General features: G+C 38.4%; 2 protein-coding genes across 2 annotated transcripts; one reads left to right on the forward strand and one right to left on the reverse strand.

Annotated features, from left to right (window-relative positions):
• The first annotated feature begins 1,187 nt into the window (after positions 1–1,187).
• On the forward strand, positions 1,188–18,828 carry hook1 (hook microtubule-tethering protein 1). The gene is made up of 22 exons (XM_066676330.1): positions 1,188–1,297; positions 3,226–3,311; positions 3,772–3,844; positions 4,310–4,360; positions 4,694–4,832; positions 5,208–5,275; positions 5,382–5,444; positions 6,526–6,609; positions 8,175–8,338; positions 8,970–9,110; positions 10,556–10,757; positions 11,312–11,422; positions 11,535–11,622; positions 11,809–11,875; positions 12,194–12,334; positions 12,529–12,616; positions 12,777–12,808; positions 13,643–13,725; positions 15,483–15,583; positions 15,847–15,948; positions 16,055–16,123; positions 16,913–18,828. The coding sequence occupies exons 1-22, from the start codon at positions 1,253–1,255 to the stop codon at positions 17,066–17,068; spliced, it is 2,154 nt and encodes a 717-aa protein (XP_066532427.1). The 5' UTR covers positions 1,188–1,252; the 3' UTR covers positions 17,069–18,828.
• Positions 18,829–20,044: 1,216 nt separating this feature from the next.
• On the reverse strand, positions 20,045–27,319 carry cyp2n13 (cytochrome P450, family 2, subfamily N, polypeptide 13). The gene is made up of 9 exons (XM_066676338.1): positions 27,058–27,319; positions 25,206–25,368; positions 24,735–24,887; positions 24,037–24,197; positions 23,412–23,585; positions 23,144–23,285; positions 22,281–22,468; positions 21,773–21,914; positions 20,045–21,673 (listed from the first exon to the last, which is right to left on the reverse strand). Exons 1-9 carry the CDS (start codon positions 27,247–27,249, stop codon positions 21,498–21,500), a joined length of 1,491 nt encoding a protein of 496 aa, XP_066532435.1. The 5' UTR covers positions 27,250–27,319; the 3' UTR covers positions 20,045–21,497.
• Positions 27,320–27,465: the final 146 nt, after the last annotated feature.

A 27,465-nucleotide genomic window follows, 5' to 3' on the forward strand; every position in this document is an offset into this window, starting at 1 on the left:
TTCATAAATGGCTTCCGCAGAATAACCAAATATCAATGTTCGCTTCATGAAATCATAGTCCCAAATAATTAATCAGCACAAATAAAATCAAAAGACAAATGAAAATGAAAAATGAAAAATGCCTGATTTCATCTGAACGCACATGTAAACGCTGATTGGCTCCTCGTTGATCTTTAACTCTAGATGTGATTGGCAGTTTCTGCCCTCGTGCTTTGTACATGTTCCGCCAATCCGCATCAACAAATTACACAGACGTCATTCTGCACTCATTCACCAACACACATACGGCACCAGCGCAGCGCTGTCCTCGCGGATAGAGGGCTTTGATGACGAGAAAAACGCAAGTGACGTATTTTAATTTCCCACCCGTTTTCCGACCCCCCCCCCTCTTGCTCAGGGATTGGCTGTTACCCCTCACGACCGTCACAGAGAGTCTGTTTCACAAAGTTATATCCTTCTTGTAACTAACTAATAAACTTAAAAATGACTTGTGCTTCAGTGGCCCTTCTGTTGGTTTGTACCTGACAGGATTATCACCTTCATGAATCAATATGCTTTGGGCGGGGCACATATGCCCTGCCACTGGTTTGCAGGAACGCTGCCAGAGATTTTGGGCTCTTTGGAAACATTATCACATTGGGCCCCACCATATATTGATTAAAAATGTTATAGGGCTTCCATCAGTCACAAATCCTTAGAATATTCAAGTTTTTCCAAATATGGCAGGGATTGGGATATGCATTCCTCATGGTTTGCGGTTTGTCCTACTCAGATCACTGCTGATAGGTACACACCCCACAAGCCTTGCTTTTTAGGCCCTAATCTTCTCACATTTTCCCTCCAGGTTTCTGTGTCCATAATATATCTGTAAATTGTGCTGTTATACATGCCATTTGTTTAATCTTTGAGTGTGAACAATGTTTTTTCATTGGCTAGATGTGTATAATATCATTATAAATTCCTCTATTTATTATAAGACATCCTAACCATGCCTATCAATTAATGTATTTAATAAGGGCGTAAATTAAATATTGTATGAATTACGAGCCAATCAGAGTTCAGGGGGCGTGACTACCCTGAATACAGGTGGGAAACAAAAAGAAATGCCTGACGCATCCAGGTGAGGTCAAATGCAGAGGGAAAAGGAAGAGCTTTGTTGACAGGTGGACGGAAATACAGCCCGACGGGGGGGAGAGAGAGAGGTAGAGAGAGATAGAGATAGAGAGAAAGAGCGAGCGAGAGAGAGAGAGAGATGGATTTTAAAAAGACGGTGCTGTGTGACAGTCTGATTGTGTGGGTAAGTGAGAATTCACTGCTGTTTTTATCCGCGCTGTCTCCCTCTGCGCTCTGTTGTGGTTCCTGGGTTATTTATGTAGTCTCTTTGCCGTGACGATAGGATTACCTGTCGCAGGTGGTCCGTACACACCGTAAACACACGCAGAAACACACTTCTCACGCACACAGCTCTGGGGTAAACAAGCAGAAAATGAGACCACTTTTAACTCAGATGTGCTCTTCTTATCTCTCAGGTGTTATTAGCCTCAGCAGCACTGAGCGCTAACGTAACTTACGGAACGAACGTACAAGTGTGAATATCCGTATCAGACTAGCACACGACGTGTTTATCGGATTTGTGTTGGTGTAATCTGGTTAGTGAGTGCGGAATTTGCGGCATGTCTGCTCTTTGATTCTCTTACGCAATCGGGCATTATTCAGAGTGAAGCCAGAGAGACTGAGCTCTGTTTTCAGGCGGTTTTACTGATGTAGTCACGGTCAGCAGTCGGAGAGCAACAGTGGAAAAGTCAGTTGATGGGCGCCCATAAAGAAAGACTTCATGTTAAGATTTTAAAATCCTGTAGTGTGCACCAGGCATAAACAGCGTTCAGAAGACACACGATAACCCACAACCATCCCCAGAAGAATGATACTGCATTATATTTATTAGGCACTTTGTGAAACAATGTCTGATTTCTTCTCATGTGTGCAGTATTTATAGTGCACTGGTGGCATGATGTTTAATATCGTTTATGAATATGGCTGCCACACACTAATGAGCAAACCAGCATTTCACTTATCTTTCTTACACTCTTGTGATTTCAGCTCCCTATAATATTGCACTATATAGTAAGTGATGTAGGGAAGACTGAGTAGGAGGCCATTTAAAACATGGTTTATCTTTTTACAAGCAATGCTTATTTCTCACTAATGTAATCAGGAACTAAACAAAGGAAGAGCAAATTATGTTTTTGGTTACATGCTTACACTCACAGACCATCTATTATCCCCTTGAATTCAAAATATATTCTCTTTATATACCAAATTGATCCATCAAATTGGTAGCTAGAATGCAATGACACTCATGGGCTGCGTTTACAGTAATGACAGAGATTTAAAAAAAACACTTATGTTTAGTAGCCATTAACCAAACCTGAAGTATGTCAAAAGATATGTTAAGCTAGGTTCAATTTAACAAAATATGACCAAAAGCCCTGAAACAGACTATTCCTGATGGCACCATGATTAATGATGTCAAATATAGAATTAATAAATTGAGAGAAGGGTGTATTTAACTGAGGTAATGATTTGTTAAATTGAGGGAAAATATTGTTTTAAATGAGGGTTCAATTTATTAAATCATTCATTCGTTCATTGTCTGTAACAGCTTATCCAGTTCAGAGTTGCGGTGGGCCCGGAGCCTACCCGGAATCACTGGGCACAAGGTGGGATCACACCCGGGAGAGGCGCCAGTCCTTCACAGAGCGACACACACTCACATATTCACTCACACGTATGGACACTTTTGAGTAGAAAATCCACCGACCAACATGTGTTTTTGGACCGTGGGAGGAAACACAAGCACTTGGAGGAAACCCACGCGGACACGGGGTGAACACACAAAACTCCTCACAGTCACCCGGAGTGGGACTTGTCCCTGGAGCTGTGTGACTGCAACACTACCTGCTGCACCACCGTGCAGCCCTATTTATTAAATCAAGTGAAGATAATGTCTCTAGTTTTATTTCTATCTTGACAGGCTTCATACACATATTACCGTTTATTGCTAAGCCACTCTGTGATTTTGTTAGCAGGTGCTGGGGATCCTGTACCACTCTAAGCCATGTTTGACATTAAGCATGGTTACATTATGTTCTAGTGCATCAGAGTCTAATATTAGGCTTAATCACTGCATGTCTTTACTATGTTTGTGTGTTTTTTTGCTCTTAGCTGCAGACATTTAAAACTGCAGCACCATGCAAAACAGTGGAAGACCTGACCACAGGTGCAGCTATGGCCCAGGCTCTGCACCAGATGTGAGTGCATCTTGTATGTCCTTAATATTTTTGCTGTGCACCTTTTGGTTTGGGGTTATTTTTTTCAGCTTTCCCCTTGTCTGTGTTAGCCATACCTGTCTATGAGTGGCCAGAATTATCAGCTTGTCTTTGCCTGAATATCTCATTTGAGCAACTAATGGATTGTGGGTAACCTAAAGGGTCATATTACCTGAGCAGGAACATTAAGTCACCTCTGCTTTTCTATTTTATTATTGTCCAGGAGAAAATCTTAAGTTTTATACAGTATTAAGTTTTGTTACACTAAAATCTAATTAAATTCAATGGCAATGGGTACTATTTTCAAAGTGTATTATTCTAATAATTGATCAATAAGTTACAGAAGTAAGAGATAAATACTTGTACATGTAGCAATTTAAATAAGGATTTTAACTGTTTTGGGAAAATATGTCTGATAATGGTTCGTGTTTGTTTCTTTTAGAGACCCATCCTGGTTCAGTGAAAATTGGCTAACACGTATTAAAGATGATGTTGGAGATAACATGAGGCTCAAGGTAAACTGCTTTATAGAGTACAGATTCATAGTAGGGGCACTGATACATATTTATAGTAGCTTTATATAAGCATGTCCAGTACTTTATGATACACAGTGTCTCAATATTAATAACATTATTTCCAATTTATTTTATTTCCAAACTTTCATTTTAAATAAAATAATAATATTATATAAATTGCTACATCAAAAGTATGAGGCATCTTGGTATGTGAGAAATGTAAAATAATGCTACATTTTGTTAGAGGTACAGCCAAATTATTCAAATACAGCTTGAATGCCCATATGTACCTTGTATTTATTTATGTCAAGAAATAATAAACTGGCCAATTCTTTGTAACAAAACTCTTGCATATGCATATCTTTGCATTGTTATAGTCTACAGTACTTTCAAGTTTATTTTTCTGACATTTATATTTATTCCACATTTTCACTGATTATTCTTTTTATTATTATTTCTGTGTAGGTGAACAACTTGAAAAAAATTCTTCAGATAATTGTTGATTATTATAATGAGGTAGGTTTGCAAATAATTGTAAACTGTTGTACAGGAATTTTTATAGCTGCAGCATATTTAAATCTTGTCGATCAATGTGTGCTTGAAATTACTGATACATTTGCCACAAAGTGTTATTCCTCTTCTATCATAGACAAAACTGGATTAATCATGATTGATTTTTTTTTTTTTTTTTTTTTTTTTTTTGCTGATACAGCACATGCTTCAAGCAGACACATTTGTCTCTCTCTCTCTCTCTCTCTCTCTCTCTCTCTCTCTCTCTCTCGCTCCCTTGCTCCCTTTTCTTCTCCTAAACTCCTTTGTATTGTTGCACCCATCCTCCCTCTCACACAGGTTCTGAATCAGCAGATCTCAGGCTCAGGTTTCAGTCTTCCTGACGTGGTAAAGGTGGCTGAGCATGCTGATCCTGGTGAGCTGGGACGCCTTCTGCAGCTAATTCTAGGCTGTGCAGTCAAATGTGAAAGGAAACAAGGTACTGTTCAATAAACAGTGAAACATTCCAACCGCCAGAGTTCTGTCTCTGTGAGTGAGAGGAAAAAAAAATTAAATAACGCCTCGCTGGACATTTTTTCTTTAACTTTTTTAAACAGAACAGAACTTATAATGTAAAAAAAAAAACACTACATGTTATGTTTGCATTGGCATCCTTAATTATTAAATTCTAATCTTTAGAATGTAATTAAAGGTCTCTGATTTAAAGAAATTGATATTGACTGATTATATTGTGGATGCTGACAGTGAATTTTTCTAATAATATTTTTTCACTAAGACACTTGATTGTGTGTCAACACTGCATGTAATAAGTAGGATGTGTGCAATAATAAAAATCCTGTTGTAATTGTTCTAGAGTATATCCAGATCATAATGACTCTGGAGGAGTCTGTGCAGCATGTTGTGATGACAGCAATCCAGGAGGTCAGTTTATCTTCTTTAGAAAAAATGTAATCAATACTGCATTTTATTACAAATCTGCATAATTATAAATAGTAGCTAATTTTGAATTTCCTAACAAACTTTACAGCTCATGAGTAAAGAGCCTATGGCCCATTTTGGAACAGAGCCACTGGGGGATATTGAGCAACAGGTAAGAAATTGCAACAAGTTATAACAACTTTCATATTCAGCAAAAGAGGCTGGCCATATGGTGAAACATCCTGTCAACATATAAGCCCATTTGCTCAGGTTCCAGAGATTTAATGTCTCACACTTGCCACATTTCTTGACCTTTGTGCCACAGGGTTATATCTTGGTTCAGATTGGGGAAAAAAACAGAGGCAGTTTAATAATTTTTTCTACATCGCATTTCATGTCTCTTTACAAATGTGATGCAAAACAATATACAAAACAAGTAAAGCAAATCAAATAAAGAGAAACATCAACAGGAACACAATACACGTAAATAGTAGGAATAAAAAATATAAAATTTAAAAGGTAGAATGGTTGTACCACTCACATGGATTGTAAACAGTCTGCATGCTCTGTGGTTTATCATAGAACAACACCCACTTTTGGTGAGGAGAAAAATGGTAGGCCTGTGAATATATAAGACAATGAGACAAATGTTATAAATACTGCTAATGTATTTTATTTATTATACAGTGTGATTGGTTACAAGTTACAGGTGAATGAATAAGGCAAGCACCATGGATATTGTAAATAATAGTGGGATAGTACAATGTGGTGAATACTACCTTACATGACAGAAAGAGAAAGAGAGATGTGGGGAGAGGAGAGCTCTACATATCCCTGTTAATATTTATGTTTCTGTAAGAATAATTCTTTCTCCATGCTAAAGTTTAAATAAGAACTAACTGTGTTCTTACCAGTCATACACAGCCTATTATTTGAAATGTCCAGACCCATTTTTTCATATGGTATTGCTATTATGTAAATGCATGTAATAGCAGAGTGTATTAATGATGTAGAATCTGACACTTTGTAAGGTAGGTTGGAATTATGCAAATATGGACAACAACTGTTAAACTGTCCTTTTGTAGTGAGGTTAGTGACACTTCCTCAGAGGCAGGGTGTGGACGTTGCTAGTGACCAGTTTGGTTTCGACACTTGCTTTAAGTTTGGAGTCTTCCCACTTCTTCTCAACTCTTTGACTGGCTGTAAATCAAAGAAGAAATCTTAGGTTTATTCATTTTGTTGTGTGGTGGCAGCTGAAGAAAGCTATGGAGGACTTGGCTGAGGTAATGTCGGAGAAAGATGAGCTGGCCCAACGTTGCCAGGAACTGGACATTCAGGTAAGAAACACAAATATAGATTCTGGTGCTACATGATCAAAACTGGTATATATTTGCATTTTAAAAACACACAGAGAAAATGGCCACCTATTTTGGCTACCTTGATTGTGGATTAAGTTTTTTTTTTTTTTTTTTTTTTAACACTTAAAAAATGTAAAAAAAAATTCTTTATTGCCTTCTGACACTTGGCCTCGACTATGATGAATTTAGGCTCATGCGCAGCTGCTTCAAGGGAAGGATCTCTTAACTGGGACTGGCCTAGTGTGACCTCTCTTTGGCAAGGTCCTTAATACTACTACTACCAGCACTTTCACAACATGGCACAGACTTGATTTTTTTTTCTGCAGTATCTTTGTTGTGGATCAGGAAGTTTTAGTGTAGAGAGCTGATGACGACGGTTGTTCCTCACTGGCACCTAGGTGGAGGAACATAATTGTGTTCAGTCAAGGTCTGCTGCATGTGCACAGCTAATTGGATTCAGTAAAGTTGAGAAGTGCTATTTCACACGCTGTGGCTGAATTTGATTGGTTGTGGGTTTTTTTAAACTTCTGTGTACATTTTAAGTTAATTATATATTTATAACTTTATGTACTCCCTTTTTTAAATCTGAAAACTAAATATAAAAATGAGGTGTTTTATGACTTTGAACACTCACACACTGACTTAATCAGTACTGAATACTCTTTCTTAGAATGTTCATAAAGCTAACAGTAAAAGAAGCACTTTTACCAACTTCACTATATTCTGAAGTGTTTACTGAGGGAGGAAAATGCTAAACATGAGGCTTTCATGATGATTACACTGTTGTGTTTCTCTTGTACTGTTGTGTACTGATACATGCTGGCATGATTTTTGACAGATTGAGTATTTACTTATCCTTGGTGACTGAGGTAAGTCCAAATGGCTGCATGGATGCAGAGCCTAATCAAAGCCTTACTAAAACCTTGCGCTAACCACCTTAACACAGCAGCTTTTTTTCTGGGAATTTACTCACAAAACCTGGCAATGTGACTCAAACCTGGCTTTAAAGGTTTATGGTTCATTCAGCAGTTAACATGATCTAATACTGGTTCACATTTATATTATTTTTTATTATACTGTTCTAAAATTGGTTGCTCTGATGTTCTGAATATTGTCCAGTGAAGGTTGTGCATTATTAATAATGATGGTAAGTTTCACTCACTTTTCTATTACGAGTTAATTTTTCTCAGACTTGGGTTTATTCTAGCTAAGGAAATGTGTATTGGACATAATCATTTTCTTTTTGTGTTTGAACAACTCATTCTAGAGGTCCACTGAATTCGTTTGCATAGTGAGCCCTTATTCATGTGGACAGTGGAACAAGAATAAAGACACATATTACAGTTGCCCTAATGTGAACAAAAATATCCACAAGTTATTAATATTCATTGAGTTAATCTGTAGCTCAATGATTCCATCAACACCACTATCAATGGAGAAGACGTTTGAAAACTGACTCCTGCCAAATTAAAAAAATACTATTAGTGTCCATTCAGATATAAGAATATGGAACTTACTTCTTTTAACTATAAATTTATGGACAGGTGGCAGTACTGCAGGAGGAGCGGAACAGCCTCCTTGCGGAGAATGATATTCTGACGGATCGAGCCAATCAGCTGGACACATTTGATGATCCCAGCACTCCATCAGGGAAGAAACACAGCCAGCTCCAGCTTCAGCTGGAACAACTCCAAGAAGAGAACTTCAGGTACTGCTGCCTTAAAGAGCTCACAGCTATACAGCTTTGATTATCTTATAGTGTTCTATTCTTAGTATTTGTAAAAAGAATGAATGATATTAATATGCCTTATAAACAATTTCATACTAAATAGCTAAATGTTGTCCTCAGGAGTTTCAAATGCCCAAGAGAACATCATTTTATATATATGCCCTCGATCTCCTCAGTTAGATTAAGCTAGCCAAACGTCTGTTAGCTCACATGAAAGAACTTGCAGATTTATTAGTGTCCTCCTTCAAGCATGTGAAGCTATCAAGTAGTACTAGTTTAGCAATAATTTGATAACATGTTTTGGAGGGAGCATGCACTCAGTGGCGTAGCATAGTGAGATTGGATGAGCTCAATTGATGGAATTGGCAATGGCTTACATTTGGAGAGAAGAATCTAAATTTAAAATATATGAATTGATCCTAAATCTGTATATATCTGTGGGGTTGGATTTAAGTTTTTCCTTACTGCCTTTAGCTTGCTCACCTGAGGTTATTAATTTCTGTATTTAAAGCTGCTTCAGGTTTAAAAAAGCACTATACAAATAATTTTGACTTATCTGGACTTAGCTGTTCTGCTCTTAATGTATACTCTGTGTGTGTGTTTTTGTCAGACTGGAGGCAGCTAAAGATGACTACCGTATTCACTGTGAAGAGCTAGAGAAACAGCTGGTGGAGCTTCAGCATCGAAACGATGAGCTCACAAGCCTAGCTGAGGAGTCACGCTCCCTGAAAGATGAGCTTGACATTCTGAGGTGCGATTGGACAAGATGATTTATCTTTACGGGTATTAGAATGTGTCACATTAGGCTTTTTGATTTGTGCCTAGGTCCTTCATTATGGCTTTTAACTTCATAAACATTTCAGCATCACAGTCACAAAAGTGCAAACAGATTTTTCTGTCCTCTGGAGCTTCCTCTAGCTCCTCCTGGTGAATGCCCAGGCATTTCCAGGCCAGCTGGTGATATAATCCCTCTTGTGGGTCTTGTATTTACCCTGGGGCCTTCTCCCAGTCAGCAATGCATAGTATACCACCAGCAGGAGGCATTAGGTCCCTGAACTATCTCAACTGGCTCCTTTCCATGTGAAGGAACAGCAGCTCCACTCCGAGTTTGTCACATGCTGAACAGCTCTTTACCCAACCCAGTGATCCTCCAGGGAGAACACATTTTAGCTGCTTGTATATGCAGCTTTGTGTTTCGGTCATTACGCTAAGGCTCATGACCAAAGCTTAGGGAGCAGCTGTAGGTCACCTGGTAAATGGAGTGCTTTGTTCTAAGCCTCAGCTCCCTGTTCACAACGAGGGTCTGGTATAACGACCACGTGACTGCAGCCGCTACGCTTATCCGACTACGCTTTTGGCTGCAAACATTCAAGGGCACATTTGAGGTCAGCAGGACACCTCATGATCCCTACTTAGTGGAAGCCCTCCCATCCCAGAATATGCTTTATCTACCTGTCTATGAATATCATGGACAGGAGTGGAGACAATGTACAACTATGGCGGAGTTCACTGCCTACACCAAACTAGCCAGATTTACTGCAGAAAACGGAACTCGCACTCTGAGAGTACAAGGATTGGTATTGTAAAGTACCTTTATGAAAAACACAAACGCAATAACTTGTACCCTGCCCAAAAGATGGGTACTGAGATCAATCCCTAGAGCCAGACCTGGGGGGTATTGTTTAATTGCCAGGCATCCAACGTAAACAGAATGGGCTCAGCCTGAAATGGCAATGTGACCTCTGGCCGCTCTCAAAGTGGTTTTGGAAAACACTTCAAAAGCCCAGAAGGGGAAGTGGTGATGCTGTCCAAGCTGTGCTCCACAATGAAACTCTGAACTTGACTGAAGATATTGCAAGGTGTCGGAAAGAGCACTTTGAGGATCTTCCTAAACCCAAGGGTTCTATGCATGCCTTCTATACAGGAGGTAGGGTCATATGCTACTGGTGTGTCTGATTCCATATACCACTGAGGTAGTGGCACAGTGGTAAGGCACTAGTAGTGAGTGAGATTCACACCTTTGACACACCTTTTAAGTATCCCAATATGCTTTACGTATTTTAATTCAGAACCATGTATTATGACTCTCAAAAGCATTGAAATTATACTTGTAATTGAATGTGCTTAACAGTCACAGTCAGTCTTGAGTACTGTAAATGAGTGTGTATATGTGTATTTGTGCGTGTAAATGTTCAGGAGCTGCTCTGACCGTGCGGTGAAGCTGGAGGCATCAGTGGAGACATACAGGAAGAAACTGGAGGATCTAAGTGACCTAAGGAGGCAGGTGAAGGTGCTGGAGGAGAAGAACATGACTTACATGCATAACACAGTCAGTTTGGAAGAGGAGCTCCGCAAAGCCAATGCTGCTCGTGCTCAGCTTGAGACTTACAAGAGACAGGTATCATAAAGCCTTCTAAACAGAGGGTGTAATTAGTTCATTATGTACCATATGCGGGGCGGCACGGTGGCGCAGCAGGTAGTGTCGCAGTCACACAGCTCCAGGGGCTCGATTCCAGGGGTTCGATTCCAGCTCCGGGTGACTGTCTGTGAGGAGTTGGTGTGTTCTCCCCGTGTCCACGTGGGTTTCCTCCGGGTGCTCCGGTTTCCTCCCACAGTCCAAAAACACACGTTGCAGGTGGATTGGCGACTCCAAAGTGTCCGTAGGTGTGAGTGTGTGAGTGAATGTGTTGCCCTGTGAAGGACTGGCGTCCCCTCCAGGGTGTATTCCCGCCTTGCGCCCGATGATTCCAGGTAGGCTCTGGACCCCCCGCGACCCTAAATTGGATAAGCGGTTACAGATAATGGATGGATGGATGTACCATATGCATACCCTTAGGTGTTCTTAGTAGCATAAAATTGATTAAAATAGTGAGCAATTTAATAATTTCATTTCCCATTTGTAATTGCATTCTCCATTCAGAGGACACATTACATGTTTTTGCATCGCATCAGGTACAGGAGCTCCACAGGAAGTTGTCAGATGAGACGCGCAGGGCTGATAATCTGGTCTTTGAGATGAAGAAGTTTGAGGAAAGACATGAAGCCCTGATGAAAGAAAAAGAGGTACATACACAATACATACATACACATACACGTCTTATATATACTGCTCAATTAATCTGAAAAGTTCACCTCATTTGACTGTGTATCCATGTTATGATGTCGCATCTACCAGAGAATCATAATTGAGCGAGACTCTTTGAAGGAAACCAATGAGGAGCTGCGATGTACACAAGCTCAGCAAGACCAGCTTCTACAAGCAGGTAGCCTATTGGATGATATCAGACGTTATAACAACTATAACTTGTGCTCTCTCTCTCTCTCTCTCTCTCTCTCTCTCTCTCCCACAGACAGATTAACAGCCCTTTAAATGTTTATTTGTTCATTGAACAAATACAATTAAACAAAATCTAAAAAGAAATCTTTTTGTATCTGTTTTCAAACTGTAGGAATGTATAAATCTGGGAGTCCAAGCCATGACAACTTGGCAGCAGAGATGTTGCCCATTGAGTACAGGTATATTGTACATATTTGTCTGAAAGCTGTATATAGTTCTGGTTAAAAGTCTATTTGGTTTGACATATTTACATTTTACTGATTTTATTTGCAATGAAATAATGAAGAAAGTGTTTATGGATTTTACATGGTGTAGACCTGGCTAAGCAAACAATTTTCAAGCCATTATTGTGTCACTTTTTGTACATAGAATTTTATGTCATTTTTAGTTGTGCAATGCTAATGTTTTGGAGTTGTATTTTTTTGCTAGGGCTGTTGAAAATATGCATTTCTCATTGTGTGTGTGTGTGTGTGTGTATGTATGTTTTTTTTATAAAGGGAGAAATTCATCCGTTTGCAGCATGAGAATAAGATGCTACGTGTGCAGCAGGAGGACTCAGAGAACGAGCGCATCACTGAGCTCCAGGTTCATTTGGAGGAGGCACGGCGGGCTCACAGTGAGCTGGAAACTGAGAACAGGTACTGCCCTGCCACTCAGGCTCATATTAGATCAACTGCACACTTATATTAAAAGACAAATATAATAATATTATTCATTTTATCAAAATGTCTAAAAAATCCATCATGTATCCCAACATGTCCAATTTTTGCAACAGTAACTTAATTGAATGTGATTTTTGGCTGTCAGTATATATGTGACTGTGTTCGCACAGGTTGAACAGAGAGAGGATCAGTGAACTGCAGCAGCAGGTTGAAGATCTGCAGAAAGCTCTGCAAACCCAAGGAGCCAAACCAGAAGATGTGAGTGCACTGTAAAAACACAGCTTGACATGACTCATGCTATTTGTTTTCTCAAGACCCAAACAAACTCTCTGGTTCTTTAATACAATAATACTCAGAGCTTCTCAGAGATATTGTATGATTTAAAAAAATCACTTTTCTTGTGGTTGTTTTATTCCAGTCCAATTTGAAGAGGAAGCTAGATGCTCATATGTAAGTTATACATTTTCATTGATTTTAGTTAGCAGTTTTTATTATATTAATCTGTTAAAGTGCCAGTTTTCATGTGTACTGTAATAATAGACTTATGAAAACCACCCCACACTCAAAAAAATTTACATTTTTATTATGATTAGAAATGTCTGATCAATGTCTGTGCCAAAAATTTAGAATGTTAAATAATATTGTGTACTTATTTTGCCATTGGTATTTGGTGCTAATATTCTAACTTCATTTACTAACACCGATAGCACCTTTTTAGTTTTGACAATATCTTACTGGCATATCATTATCTAATACTCACTTTTCAAACATTAATATAGCAGCAAATGACTACTTTCAGTGTAAAGATGTGAATACAGTGGTGTAAAGGCATCCTGAGCAGGGAAAGAAGCTGTGTTGCCACTGTGTGGTACTGTTCTCAGACCCTTGTTTTCATTCTTGGGATGGCCGACAGCCCAACACTGTAGAAACTTTGGCCCTCCCAACCTTTGCTTTGCACTCCCCAGCAAGACAAGACATTGAACGTCCACAAAGCTTTATGTGTGTAAAATGGCAACCACCCACATATTCCTCTATGGAAAAAAACATGTTCTTATGCAAGTATAGCCTCTGACAAAGAGCGACAGGACAAGGATTAGCACTGGACCGGCTTTTCCGACATGGAGAACACTAAGTGCTGCTGAAAGCCTCCAGCTCATGATTCTTCTCCTTGAAGGGTAACTTCATGGGCTCTGCTGCCTGGCTGGCTGCCTCCTCTGTGCAAAACTAATCCACTTTCAAAAATACCAAGCACTAATGTAGGTTTATTCTCACTTTTCCTGCCAGGGTACAACTAAATGCAGCACAAGATGAAATTATGAAAAAGAAAGAGCTACTGGAGGACCTACAACCAGATGCTACTCAAAACTGTGAGTTTATGGTACTTTCTTCCACACTGTATGGCATCGGTTCAACGCCACTTGGCTTGGCACAGCTCAACACACTTTTCCCTGACTGCTTTTCCACTAGCACAGCTCCCCTAAGAAGTGTAACCTGTGACATTGCAAAACCCCATCTCCAATCGGAACCATGGGATTTAAATGACAACAATGGGGGTGATAACATTAGGCGCTGTTTAGCTCTTGTGTATTCACATGTTTTTGGAGGGTTTTTTTGGACTGAGAACAGTTCCACACACAAATTCCCACAAACTTCCTTTTACAGCAGTGTTCTCCTTGTTGGAGTTTTTAGGCGGCCACAAATCCAGGGAGTGTTTTAAACAGCGGCGATTGCTCTAAGACTGCAAGGGAAGCTCAGCTTCCCCTAAAATGTAAAAAATAAGTGATCAAATATATACTCTTGTGTGTATGTGTCATTGAATAAATATGCACTACAACGCGCTCAACTTTTGTTCATAATCAGCTTCTTATCACTGGTAAAGTCGCGGCTTTCCTCTCAATCATTCCCGGAGCTACAGTGGTTTAAACAGTGAGGACGCTGAGCATCCACAGAGTTTAATAGCGAAGCAGCAAAGTGCAGCGAAACGAGACGACTCATTGGATAAATGCTGGGCTTTGTCCCGCCCATCAGCGTCTCTGGGGGTCTATGGGGCAGTGGGCTGGCCTCGGCTGGCCCGGACGCTCAGTTTCTGCATGATTGGATGATCTGTCTGAGGCTGAATCCCTTTTTGATTGAAAGCGAAATGAGCTAATCAGCGATCCTCTGGTGTAAAGATCTGTGGGAGCACAGGCGGACACACTTCACATGGGCCAAGGCGGTTTAAGCAGCCTAGCTCTGCTGGCCATTGAGAGAACATTAGTCAAGTCCCTGGAAAAGACCCCTTGTTGGTACGACAGGGTCACAGATCAATTTCTTGAAAAGGAACAGAGGGTAGAATTTACGTATAAATAAACCGACACATTTTATGATGTAGGCCGAAACTGAGCTTCCCCTCCTTGAAAGACCAGCATCCGCCACTGGCTTCAACCTATTCAAAACACCTTTTAAGAGTTGCTGTTGTGAGTCGAATAAAAACAAATGTGACCACTGCTGTAACTTGGAGATTTTAAAAGTGGCTAAGTTATGCTGGAACTCTGCATTTCTTGCTGGTTCACAAGTCTCTCTGGACAATCTGCATTCTGCAAGGTTTACATTTTACATTTGGTTCCTACTTGGTTTGCTTTGTACCAGGTGCTAACAGGGACTAAAGTACCCGATTCCAGATTTGGCTACTGGAAATCAAAATAGACAAGCCAAGCCGAGAGGGGTCCATGCAGTGGAAAAGCACCATTAGAATGAACTTTCTATGGTGTATCATAGCCCTTAATTAAGGTCACATTGTCTGTTAGCGTGTTAATATATAACCCAGGCAACTCAAATAAAAAAAAATACAATTCTATTTATAAATACAGTATTGTCTTTATTTTTATATTTACTGATGTATTTTACTGATGGTCAAAATATTCCAGGAAATATTCCGCATTAGCCTGTGTACATATGACATTTTAGAACTGATAAATCCCAGTATTCTGTGGTACACCATGAAGTATGTTAAACTATTTTTCCAGCACTACACTGCACATAATTGAAAAACGGATGTGATACAAAAATAAATTTTTGACAGGAATAACATTTAGCTTTTGTTTCTTTCAGCGTTGTGTACCAATCTGGTGGTTTGTTTTTACAGCACTGAAGCTGGAGGAGCTGATGGCTGCTCTGAAGAAGAAAGATGATGACATGCGAGCAATGGAGGAGAGATACAAAATGTACCTAGAGAAAGCACGCAATGTAATTACATTTCTGTTTTTCTTTAAAACAAATCTGATTGGTGTGGTCTTTAATAATATTTCATGCTCTTTTTTTTTTGAGTAGTATTGAGAAAGATGACGTCTTGGATAACAAAAGGGCTGTATTATGCAAAAATAATTTTTGTTTTGTGGATCTTTAGGATGCAGGGTATTTATTGTGGGCTTTTCATTATGAAAGTTTAAGCAGTCAGCTGCTTTTTTTCCTAACAACATGGCTGTTAACTTTGTGTGTGTGTTTGACAGGTAATCCGAGCACTGGACCCAAAACTGAACCCAGCCTCAGCTGAGATCCAGTCTCTTAAGGTCCAGCTCTCCGACAGAGAAAAGAGAATCGCTGCTTTAGAGGTCTAAATTCCACTTCTCTCTACATCTCTGTTTGTGTCTAAGTGCAAGAGGAACAAAATCTGTTTTTCTTTCCTTTTTATGTATGTTTTCTTCCCCTCTTCCACAGAGGGAGTGTGAACAAGCCAAGCTGCGGGAGTATGAGGAGAAGCTCATTGTCACTGCATGGTACAATAAGGTAAGGACGAAATGTTTTAATTAGTAATCCTGCATAACTGTATCTTACCGGCCAAAACATAAAACACGGTGGTTGCAAAGGTTTTTCAAAATTAACATATTTTAAAAATTGCCAACAACACAGGTGTTCTTTTTCAGTAGTTCCATGATGTGCAGTGATGTACTCTAACGTAGATGAGTCAGAGAACTTTTTTATTAAAAACTGGCCTTTTAAAGTTATTGATTTTCCAGTTTATATTTTTGATTTTTTGTTACATTCAGAACCTCATATCTCCAAAAATGGTAATAGGAGAAGGGGGAAAAAAACTAATAATTTATTGAAAAAGAATGAAACAGGATTTTATTGGAACATGTTATTCTGTGACAATATGAAGTGCAGTTGTCATTTTTAAAATGTGTAAATGTGTAAAGGTTCCTGCTTTTTTGTGAAGTTAAAAATGGTATATTGCAATGGTCTTTTTTGACTGCATAAATAAATGAAGGGTGGTCTCTTTTTTTTGTTTATTGTCATACCTGGGGGGACATATTCATAGTCTTTGCTAATAAATTTCCCTGTTTTTAACGATTGATAATACCTAGGTTAACATCATCAAGCATTTAGGGGCATCTGAAAAACTTTGCAGCAGATATGTCAATTACATTTGAAAAAACTTGTACACAATAATAAACAATTATTGGGGATATTTAGTCAAACTTCTATGTTAATAAATATATTGCTGTTTGTTATCCATTTTAAATAGAGCGTTGCCACTAAACCTTTGGTATGTTATTATTTCTGTCTCATTCTCAGAGTCTAAGTTTTCAGAAGATGGCAATCGAGTCACGGCTGAGTGGCCATGCTAACTCTATGCTGCCCCCTGGCCAGTCCTTTCTGGCCCAGCAACGCCAGGTGACCAATGCCCGGCGCACCATGTCCATCAATGTGCCCTCCACTACTTCCAAGTAACAGTGACTCTTTCCTCACCCACCTTCTCACATACCTTTTCTGAACCTGCCCAAAGCCCCAACCCTCCACCTCAATTCCACACTTAAGTGACCTTAAGCACATTCCTAATTAAAGGGACAAGCATGCCATATTGTGAACAAACAAAAAAGCACTTAGGACCCCCTTTTCCCCCCTCACATATACATATATACAGATAAAACAAAAGAGAAAGAAGGAAGCAGTTAATAGAGCAAAAGGACATTTTCCACCAAAAGTGGATTTATAATTATTTTTACAATTTTTCTATAAAAGGTATCTCACATAAGATGAACACTTAAATAGCTTTGTAGTTCCTGAATGCACCAGTTTATAGTTTATAAAATGGATCTCCCACGTGGTGGCAGCAAAGTTTAAAATTGGTTTAGTTCAGAATCTTTGCCACCTGCAGGCTACAACATGTCCATACAATTGGCATTTTAAAAAGGGAAGAACAATCAACGAGAAAATGGCTTATTGCTTTTTTATCGTGCTTCTTATTTGTTCTTTATTCAAACCCTCAGCATCATCTTCAACACAGAGTAACGCTTTCTCAGCCCACATTCCTTGAAAAGACATATTGGATTGATGTATGGGCTTGTTTTCACAAATTCAGCTGTATGTGTAGAACTAATACTGAGAAGTATATGTCGCTTGCTTGTCACAATCTATTTATTGTCATATCTAAGAAGGACTGTAAGGGCAGCATGCATTGTAATGGCTGAAATAGACTTCCAGAGATATTCTATGCAGCTAAATATACTGCTATAAATATGTATAGTACAGATGTACTGTATGTATATGTAGAGACGTGCTTGTTGTATCATTGACCCAACATCTGCATCTTCTCCACTTCCATGCATGCAGGTTCACAAAGTCAGCTACATTTAACTAATATAAACTAATAAGAAGCTTCAGGACACGGGCATATTTGGTGCTGGACACCAAAATATTCCTTTTTTCTACTACAAGACATTTTCTTATAATTGAATAAGAAAATGTAAACAGTTAGACATTTGAAAATGCAGAAACCTGAGTCAGCTGGAGCAAGCAGTTTGTAGTATTTCTTTTTTTTTTTTTTTTTTTACAGTAATGGACTGTGACTGGACCCTTGCATGCTCTTTTGAACAGCAGAAGGAACTTTTTTCAGTCAATAAATGTTTCCTGTCCAGCATCAGTACATAAAGGCCTCAGATATCAGGATTAAATCACCAGCTTATGGTCATAGTAACCCAGCTAAGCCTTTTTTTTGATAGGGTGAGACACTGTGACCATTTTTTTAAATGTTTTTCGGTGAGCCACCTGGCCTTTTCAGCTCTGTTCTATAAAGAAACCCGCAATCTGTGTATTAACCAGTGAATCATCAATAGCTGCAGTGTAATACGGCTGTACATTTGTGAACATCTGCCGTTTTTGTTAGGTCGGATTAACTTAGAGTTGTATGATTAAAAAAAATGATTCTTTTAAAATTGTTGGAATGTATTTGGCTTCCTTTAGGCTCCCTCACGGTAAGCTTTATCAACTCTGCAGTTATATTTCTGTGGAGTTAAATTGCTTTGAATTAAATAAGTACCATTGCATATGTGAAACACTAATGAAAGGAAAGCTTTTAAAAAAGATGTGGCTTTATTTAATGCGTGTTTTCTCTGTTAGATATGAAATCTGTCAGATATGAAATTTAAAAAGAATGAAAAATAATGAAGATATCTATGGACACAAAGATTATGTTTTCATGTTTATGCTAATTAAACACTTTAAATTGTATTTTCACAGTAGTTGGTGTGTTTGTTTGGTTTTAATGATGTAAGTCAAAGTACAATTTCCAATCATAAGCTCTAGATGGCGTTTGGAACTGCTTTTAAAGGGTTTTTTGCATCTGGTGTCTCCAAAATGATGACTTTTCAGGAGACCTTAAATGTGATTTGAGTTATTTGACCATATTGGATATCGGATTAAAATTTTACACAGAATAGTACAGCTGGCGATTTCAAATTATGTTTGAGGTACTTGAGACAGAAGGTTTTGTTGTTGTGACAGCAACCGATCGGCCTAACGACATCTAATGTTAACAGTTAATGCAAAATGCTAGCATATCTTTGTAGAAGAGAGGGGATGGTGGGAATGTGTATCAGTTTTTGTCAGTCTAGCATGACTAAGCTGCTTTGTGATAGCTGTGTTTTTCTATGACAAGGTCCCTTTATGGAGGTTAAAGGTTCATCGAACAGATTTCCACTGAACCTGGGAGCTCCACTGGCAAATGTGATACTAGCAGGTCACAGGCAAGATACAGATGGTGCTGTGCATTCAGAGACTCGTCACTCATTATTCATATATTGTCAGTGTCCAATTAAAAACATTTATCTCCATTTTTATAGATTTTTAATTTATTACATCATTTGAGCACAGCAACTGTCCTTAATATTGTGGAAATATCATGATGAATGAACCAATAAAAATTATCTTTTTTTTTTACCTTGACTTCCATTGAAAGTTAAGGAGGTTTATTTACTTCTGTAAAGTTGCTGTTTTGGGAAATGCATGTTTTTAATTGGACAGCAAATATGGTTTAATTATTATTATTATTATAACATTATACTGTGTATATAATCCACTTGTATTAGAAAGTAGAAAGCTGGAGTTAATAAATAACTAGTTTTGCACTGCCATACTCCATACATACCAAGACGCCTTGCACCTTTTGCCACTTGATCACATTTATGGTTAATGATTTTTTAAATGTTAAAATAAAAAAATTAGAGGGATTTTTAGACAATGATAAAGTCATAAGAAAACAAGATCTAAATTTAATCAGAAAATGAATATTCTGATAATAAAGTTTGTGCTTCCTTTTCAGGTTTATTATCAATTAAGTATTATTAGGGTTCAAGCACACAGTACATAGATCTCTGTTGCTTCTGTAATTTTATTTCGATTTATAAAGTATTACCCTGTGCTGGGACGGTACAGTGGTGCAGCAGGTAGTGTCGCAGTCACACACCTCCAGGGTCCTGGAGGTTGTGGATTGAAGTCTCACTCCGGGGGAGTTTGGTGTGTTCTCCCGGTGTCCGCGTGGGTTTCCTTCGGGTGCTCCGGTTTCCTCCCACAGTCCAAAAACACATGTTGGTAGGTGGATTGGAGACTCAAGTGTGTGTGTGTGTGTGTGTGTGTGTTGACCTGTAACGACCCTGAACTGGATAGGCGGTTGCAGACAGTGAATGAATATACTGTGCTATATATGCCCGAGTTTGTAGACACGGCATAAAATGAGTAAATTCGGCTTTTTAAAGGTGCACGCATTTTCAAGTGGGACATTCAGTTGTGTGTGTGTACACAGCCACAACTTTTTTTTTTCTCTGTAGAAAAGCATGAAATTAATTGTAACATTCTGGAGCTTTTGCACCAACCCCATTACGAAGTGTAGGCTGGCGGGGTATAAAGCCTGTAGAACTATAGCTAAGCTGGAATACGCTTTCTGGCCAGATGGACCACAAAAGATCTGTGTAAGTGTGTCCAACCGAGGTTGCTGACCTCACAAACACTTAACCATCTATTAAACAACTCCCGTGGAAGGACAAACTTGTTTATGACCAGGCCAAAAACATTGCAATGTGGAGTTACACACAGTTTACTGAGAATAGAAAAACATAACAATAAAGACACTTCTTTTAACAATAGTATGATAAAGGGCAGCACGGTTGTACAAGATTCTATGATGCTGCCATAACAGCACTGGAATTTGTGGTCCTGTTTAGATCTTTGGTCTTGTGTCACATCTATCAGGTGTTTGGCTCCAATGTCCTCCCATGATTCAAAAACACACGTCGGACTGGCTGTGTAAAACTGTCCACAGGTATGAGTTTGTGATGTCCTATTATGGGCTAGGCCTTTTCTGGGGGATGTTCCTGCCTGCCTTGCACTTAACAATTCCAGGTAGAATTTGAAGCCCACAATTTTGATCGGGATGAAGCAGTTACAGAAGAATACAGAAGAATGATTGAATGAATGTCATGTTTGTGTGCTGTTATTTTGCACTAAGGTGTCAATTAATCTTTCTGAGACAAGTAAACTGTGCAAACATGAAAAAGTAGAGGGTTTTTAATGTGCCATTCACCACTTTCCTGATAAGGACATGAAATGGAAAAAAACCCAAACAAGTTTAATTGTTCACATTGTGATCTCTCAGTTTATCTGCACAAACTCAGTTCTATTTCTTTATATGCTACTGTCTTATTGCAATATACACCTTAACATGTTTTTGGCCTTTATTTCAGTTTTCTTAGTGTTCTCTTATTAAAATACTGTTTTTGGCACACAGTGGATTATTGTATTTGAAAAGAAAAACAATGTTATGAATGAAAATATGCCATTGGATGAAAAGAAATCTTTAAAGGAACACTAGGTAAAATGTTGTATTTCAACGTGCGTTTGCATAGATTTTAAAAGGACGAGGAGTGAGGGTTATTCCAGCAATTCCCTCTGTATCCAGCTGGGTCCCCTCCACCGTGGAGAAGCTGAACTTCTGGTAAAGTCCAACAAAGAACAGGAAGAGTTCCATCCTGGCCAGCTGTTCTCCCAGACATACCCTCTTCCCTGAATCATTGAAAAAGAGACATTGCATGAAGTAAGTTGGATGATGTTGGGTTTGTGAAGATGAGAGACTGATGATCATTCTCCATGTAGAATTCTTACCTGCAGAAAATGGCAGGAAAGCATCTCTTCTCACAAACCTACCATCTTTATCCAGAAAATGCTCAGGATTGAAGCTGCTGGGTGTCTCCCATTCATTTTCATCAAACAAAACAGAGTGAAGGACTGGCACCACTGTGGTTCCCTGAACACAGCAGAAGAGCACAACTACAGTTTAAAAACACCTGGTCAAATAGTACAATTTGTTGCTGATTTAAGTTAACTTAATAATCTAAGTTAAAAGGGGTTATCACATCTTTTACAGAAAGTAGAAAGTTTAAGAAAGAAAAATTTTCCTTCTATTTAAAAAAAATATATATAAAAATGGGTTATGGGTCTGAAAGGATGTGAAGATTTCAATATGTCATTTTGCTATTTTTTTTTTAAAGTTAAAAGTAGTTAAACATATTCTACAAAGAGCAAATGTTAATATGGAATTGATTGCTGTATGTAATATGAACTGTTCTCAGGATTCTCTATGAATTGAATTAGCTTTTGTCCACTCACTCACTTTTGGAATGATGCATTCGCCGATTGTTGTGTCCTTGCTTGCTACTCTCGGTCCGTTCAGGGGCACTATGTCTCCTCGCCTCAGAATCTCATGGATGACTGCTTCAGTGTAGGGCATGTTGGCTTTGTCGGCCATGCTGGGTTGTCGTGATTGTCCAATCACTCTGTCTATCTCTTCCTGCACTTTATCTGCATGAGCAAACAAGTCATGTATTATATATTATTCCATAATTGTGTTAGCTCTAATAATATAATGCACTTTCACCTGCTTCTCTATATTTATGTTGTCTTACGCCATGGTTAGTATGAGTGCATGGAATAGACAATATATTGCATTAATTGGTTCACTTCATTGGAACAGCTGGGTTTAAAGTGTGTATTACCTTAGAACTAATAAGCTCTAGCCCTGGAATTAGAAGTGAAAAACTTGCTGATTCTTTTTTCATCTGCCACCAATCTAAAGACAATGTGAACACCTTAAAAAGACCACAGAGCTGAAGTTGTGCTGCAGGTCTGCATTTCTTCATGATTGCCAAGTTACTCTGGCCAATCAGCACTCTGCAAGGTTTAGATGTCAGATTAAGTCCCTACTCTACTCACTTGGAACCGCACATGAGCAGGGACTAAAAAAGTACTGGTTTCAGGTACCAGATTTGCCTAATGGAAAAGCATAAAAAAAAGGCAGAGCCAAGCCAAGCCAAGCCAAGCAGGTACCATGCAGTGAAAATATGCCTTTAGTACTAACTGAAACACAAGAGCAATACTTAGCAAAGAAAGTATGTGTAAATAACCAGAGACACTGTACATGCTTAAAACTCAGGTGATACAAATACAGATTTTAAATAGCTTTGTTATGCATCTTACCCTGTATATCTGGATGTTTGATGAGGTAGAGAAGACCCCAGCGCAGTGTCGTGGAAGTGGTCTCAGTTCCTGCCACAAACAGATCCAGGGTGCACCTCACCAGATTATCCTCATTAAAACCCTCACTGGGATCATGGTAGTTCTAAACACCCAGAGACCAACAAAAAACTTGATATTTTGTGGTGACTTTATTTGAAACATGTTACAGTGTTTAAAACCCAGGTTAACATTTGGTTTAATTTCAGAACCTCAACTGAGTGAAGGCTACCTCTTTCTCAATCAGGAAGCTGTCCATGTAGTCTCGAGGATTGGAGGGGTCCAGATCTGTTTTATGTTTGATGAGGTTCTTTCTAAGGAACTCAGAAACTAGTTTGTAGTTTCTAAAGATAACATTGTGTCGTCCAGGAAGGTGCTTCATAATGGCAGGAAATGATTCATAAAACTTAGGGATGAGAAAAGAAAATAACCTTTATTTATGTGTTTGTGATTAGCATAAGGATGCAGTTTGGTTACAATCTTTGCTCTGTGCCGAATAAAATTGACTGGCATATACACTCCCATGCAAAGCCCAAAATGGCCAAAGGTTAAGCTTTTAATTACCAAAATGCCCACCTAGAATTAATGCATGTTTGTGAGATACCCAGTAATAATTGTAATAATTGTAGAATTAATTAGCGGGCTATAATTTAAAGCATTACCCAAAACAATTTCTATAATATTTAGATTTAAGCTCTATAAAAAACCTGAGCTTGGTGGAGTTATTGGTGGTCTTTACAAAATGTGCATTTTCTTAAAAGATTTTCAGGTCAGTCCTCTGTTGAAACCAAACAGTTTTCAGTTTTTTTATTTATAAATTTGAGGAAACAAAGCTATATGCAGAAGTTGATTATTACCCTTCCCCATGTGGATCCCTCGAGCTGAACAGCTTCAGATATGTAACTCAGCATCAACTGGAAATCATGGTCGTAGTAATCAAATCTCTGGCCGAACACCAACTGGCAAATGATGTTGGAGACGGCATTGTTGAAAAGTCCAGTAGGATCAAAAGCCATTCCTGGAGATAAAACCCTTTGTTAATTCTAGACACACAAGTCAGTTGAATGCAGTGTTCTTCGTCTTCTTCTTATTATTATTATTAATACAATAAATGTCTTTACTATAATACATTTCTTTCTGTAAACATTTTCTTGGTTTTATTTCATGTTCAGCCAAAAATGATTAAGGCATTCATAATTTTTTTGAAATTATTTTTATAGTTTTTTGAGTAATTTATAATGTACTTATTGGTGATTTTAAAATAAATATAAACATAACATGAATAGCATTTTATTAATTTATTCCTGATTAATATGAATACATTAATAAAATGTATGACATAGAGGGCTGGGCCCCCAAATGTGATTTACAATTTCTTGTATATGCTGGCCTTAACTCTTTGCACATTTGCCAGCTGACATTTTTCATCTTGTAGGCATTCTACATTGATTTATAAAATAAGGTTATCTTAAGGAAGCTGGATTTTTTGTGAGATGTTTTTTTGGTCATCGGTCCTGACCAATGATGGAGCTTGTTGTGTGAGTATATCTTGTACCTTTCTGTCTGTCCATCTCATTCTGCAGGAAGCGGTTCTCCTCACAGATAGCCAACTCCATGGTCTTCTTCCCCAGCCCAAAATTCCTCAGTGTGGTCAGAGCAAATCGCCTCTGCTTTTTCCACATTTCACCATTACTAGAGAACAGTCCACCTGCCAGAGTGGAGAGAGATTTATAGGGCAGAGAGAGATATAAAGAATGGATATAACAAGATTTGGAAAAAAGAAAAAAAGAATGAGCTTATAATGAAAAACACATTTTAGACTTTAGTCAAAACCATGGTATTATGCAAAGTAACATTCATTCATTATCTGTAACCGCTTATCCAGTTTAGGGTAACGGTGGGTCCAGAGCCTACTCGGAATCAGTGGACGCAAGGCAGGAATACATCCTGGAGGGGGCGCCAGTCCTTCTTCAAAGTAACAAACTGTGCCAATTTAAATCGGTCTAGTTAACATCATATGACATACCATTGCCTGAGTAGACCCTCACAGCGATGGGGCTGTAAGGTCTGTCCACAAAGTTCTCAGCCTTGGTCACCAGGGCCTCCTTTACAGTTTTATATCCAGTAACAAAGACTGTCTTTTCACGTCCTATACTCAGGGTAAAGACATTGTTGTAGGTCTTGCCCAGCTATGGAGATATAAAAAAAAGAAAAAAACAAAAGATGCAGTCTAAAAGCAGCTCATTTATTTTCAGTGTACTTTCATGTGTGACTTTCCATAAGTCAGTTGTGCTCTGTAGTTTTATTAAAGATAAAACCTGATTACGAATAAAAATTGCTTCAATGGTAAATTCACCCTCCTTGATTGGTGTAATCTGTAAAACCAATTAAACAACCAACTAATTTTCAGCCCTTTACCATTGTAGTGACCTCAAAAGTATCAAAAGTAGAAATGCTCATTAAATCTAGTGCATACCCTGAAACCTTCAATTTGGAGTAATATCTAGCTGTCTGGCTTTTCAGTTTGATGGCCTTAAAAATGCAGTTCTGTATTCATGATTAGCAAAATTTCTAAGACGGTGCATACAGCTGTCCCTATTATTCAGTGTGATGCTTAACAATGTGGTGGGAATTCAGTGTTCTCCCCAAAGTGTGTTGGGTTGTATTACAGAGGAAGCATATGCAAACCTTGACCTTCTCAGCTTGGTGGCATCATCACTGATAATAACTAACATTGGGAAGGATTATTGGTAAGTCTTCTTAAGGGATCTCCAGCCCTAAAAAGCTGACATATCAATACAAATTGTTTTGAATGAGAAAATGTTTTGTACTATTTAGAACTCTTTCATGTCAAAAGCATTTTTTGTTAGTCATATTTTGTGATGATTATAAAGTGATGTACTGTTATTAGTAAAATATTTATCAAGATTTGCCTAACGTTATTTGAAATAAACTTTTTTTTATAGTTGGACACACCTGTTTCAACCTAAATTTGCAAACCAACTTCTTTATCTGATTCTAGAAAGAATTACACACTTTTCTTATTAAGTCTGCTTCTGTAAACTTTGCCAATGTTCTGAACATGAAGAATCGTTTTCCTATGTACTTAGACATAATTGCCATCTTTAGGTCAAGGCTTTAGGCTTTGTTTATTTCTTTAGCTAAAGGTGCAGTTTATAGGCTTGATACCCATATAGTGTTCCTGTAAACTGAGATGTTTGTGCTGCTGTGCATTGTAAATCCCACACAGTGGAGCTGAAGTAATCCTCATTGTGGGTTTGTGAGAATGGGTAGGACAGAAAGTGTATAGTTCTGTGGCCTTCCAGCTTGTGATCCAACTAGTCTGATACCCATACATTACACGGAGCTAAGTTTTACTTTTGGCAACTTTTGATGATGACACTGAGTCTCCTTATTCACTTAAGAAGCTTTTCACTATGATCATGACATAAACTTTGTACTCTCAGGTCCTAACAAGATCTATCATCTTATAACATTGTAGCATAACTAGCATATTAACTATTAAAACCTTGAGTATCAGCCACTCCAAAATCTTCTGTATCTGCATTTAATTCTGCTTGCCCAATTCTTAATCATATAATGGAAGCCAATGCACACACACATTGTGTTCACCACTTAATGTAGAACTGAGTTATAAGTGTGCAGTTAACAGGTTAAATATTGTGTAGACTCTATTCTTTCATGATGGCTTTAACAGAGCTGCTAGGAAACATGATCCTGTCCTGTGGGAGTTATTACGTAAGTACTGAAAACAGCACACTAGGTTTGTAAATGCATTCAGGGAATTTCCTGTTTGTGAATATATAATTAATATGGTACCACAAACTACCCATTGCATGAGATTTACAATTACTCACCTTGGTTAAGTAAATATGTGGCTGTTTGGAGTCCATGTTAAAAATGTTTCCCAGGAAAGGTAGCGCGAAGGGTCCAGGAGGATAGTTCAGTGAGCTTTTGTTCTTCAGGTACTCCACGATTAACAAAAATGCAGCCAGAATGAGCAGCAGACCCTTTAGATCAAAGTTCTCAAATAATACCCAGGTCCCCATGGCTGAGAAGTAATGGACAGACAGAGTAGGAATTGACAGCAAGCAATGTGAGGTCTCTTAACACAGAGCCTGTTTTCTATCTTTTGTCACGCCCCTTTCAGCTTTTTCTCTAGAGTTTTAAAGGTTCACTGTTACGTCAGTTGTTTATGCCATATGCAATTCCAAAATGCAGTACTTCAAGTGCATATATTCATTTACAATATGCACACATTGTCT

This window comes from Hoplias malabaricus, chromosome 7 (genome assembly GCF_029633855.1).
Source record: "Hoplias malabaricus isolate fHopMal1 chromosome 7, fHopMal1.hap1, whole genome shotgun sequence".
Lineage (NCBI taxonomy): Eukaryota > Metazoa > Chordata > Actinopteri > Characiformes > Erythrinidae > Hoplias > Hoplias malabaricus.

Coding starts and splice junctions, on each gene's coding strand:
- hook1 (XM_066676330.1), top strand. CDS start 1,253: ATGGATTTTAAAAAGACGGTGCTGTGTGACAGTCTGATTGTGTGG. Junction 3,312..3,771: donor GCCCAGGCTCTGCACCAGAT/GTGAGTGCATCT, acceptor TGTTTCTTTTAG/AGACCCATCCTGGTTCAGTG. Junction 11,876..12,193: donor ATGTTGCCCATTGAGTACAG/GTATATTGTACA, acceptor TTTTTTATAAAG/GGAGAAATTCATCCGTTTGC.
- cyp2n13 (XM_066676338.1), bottom strand. CDS start 27,249: ATGGGGACCTGGGTATTATTTGAGAACTTTGATCTAAAGGGTCTGCTG. Junction 23,586..24,036: donor AGGGATCCACATGGGGAAGG/GTAATAATCAAC, acceptor CTCATCCCTAAG/TTTTATGAATCATTTCCTGC. Junction 21,915..22,280: donor GCGAATGCATCATTCCAAAA/GTGAGTGAGTGG, acceptor TGCTGTGTTCAG/GGAACCACAGTGGTGCCAGT.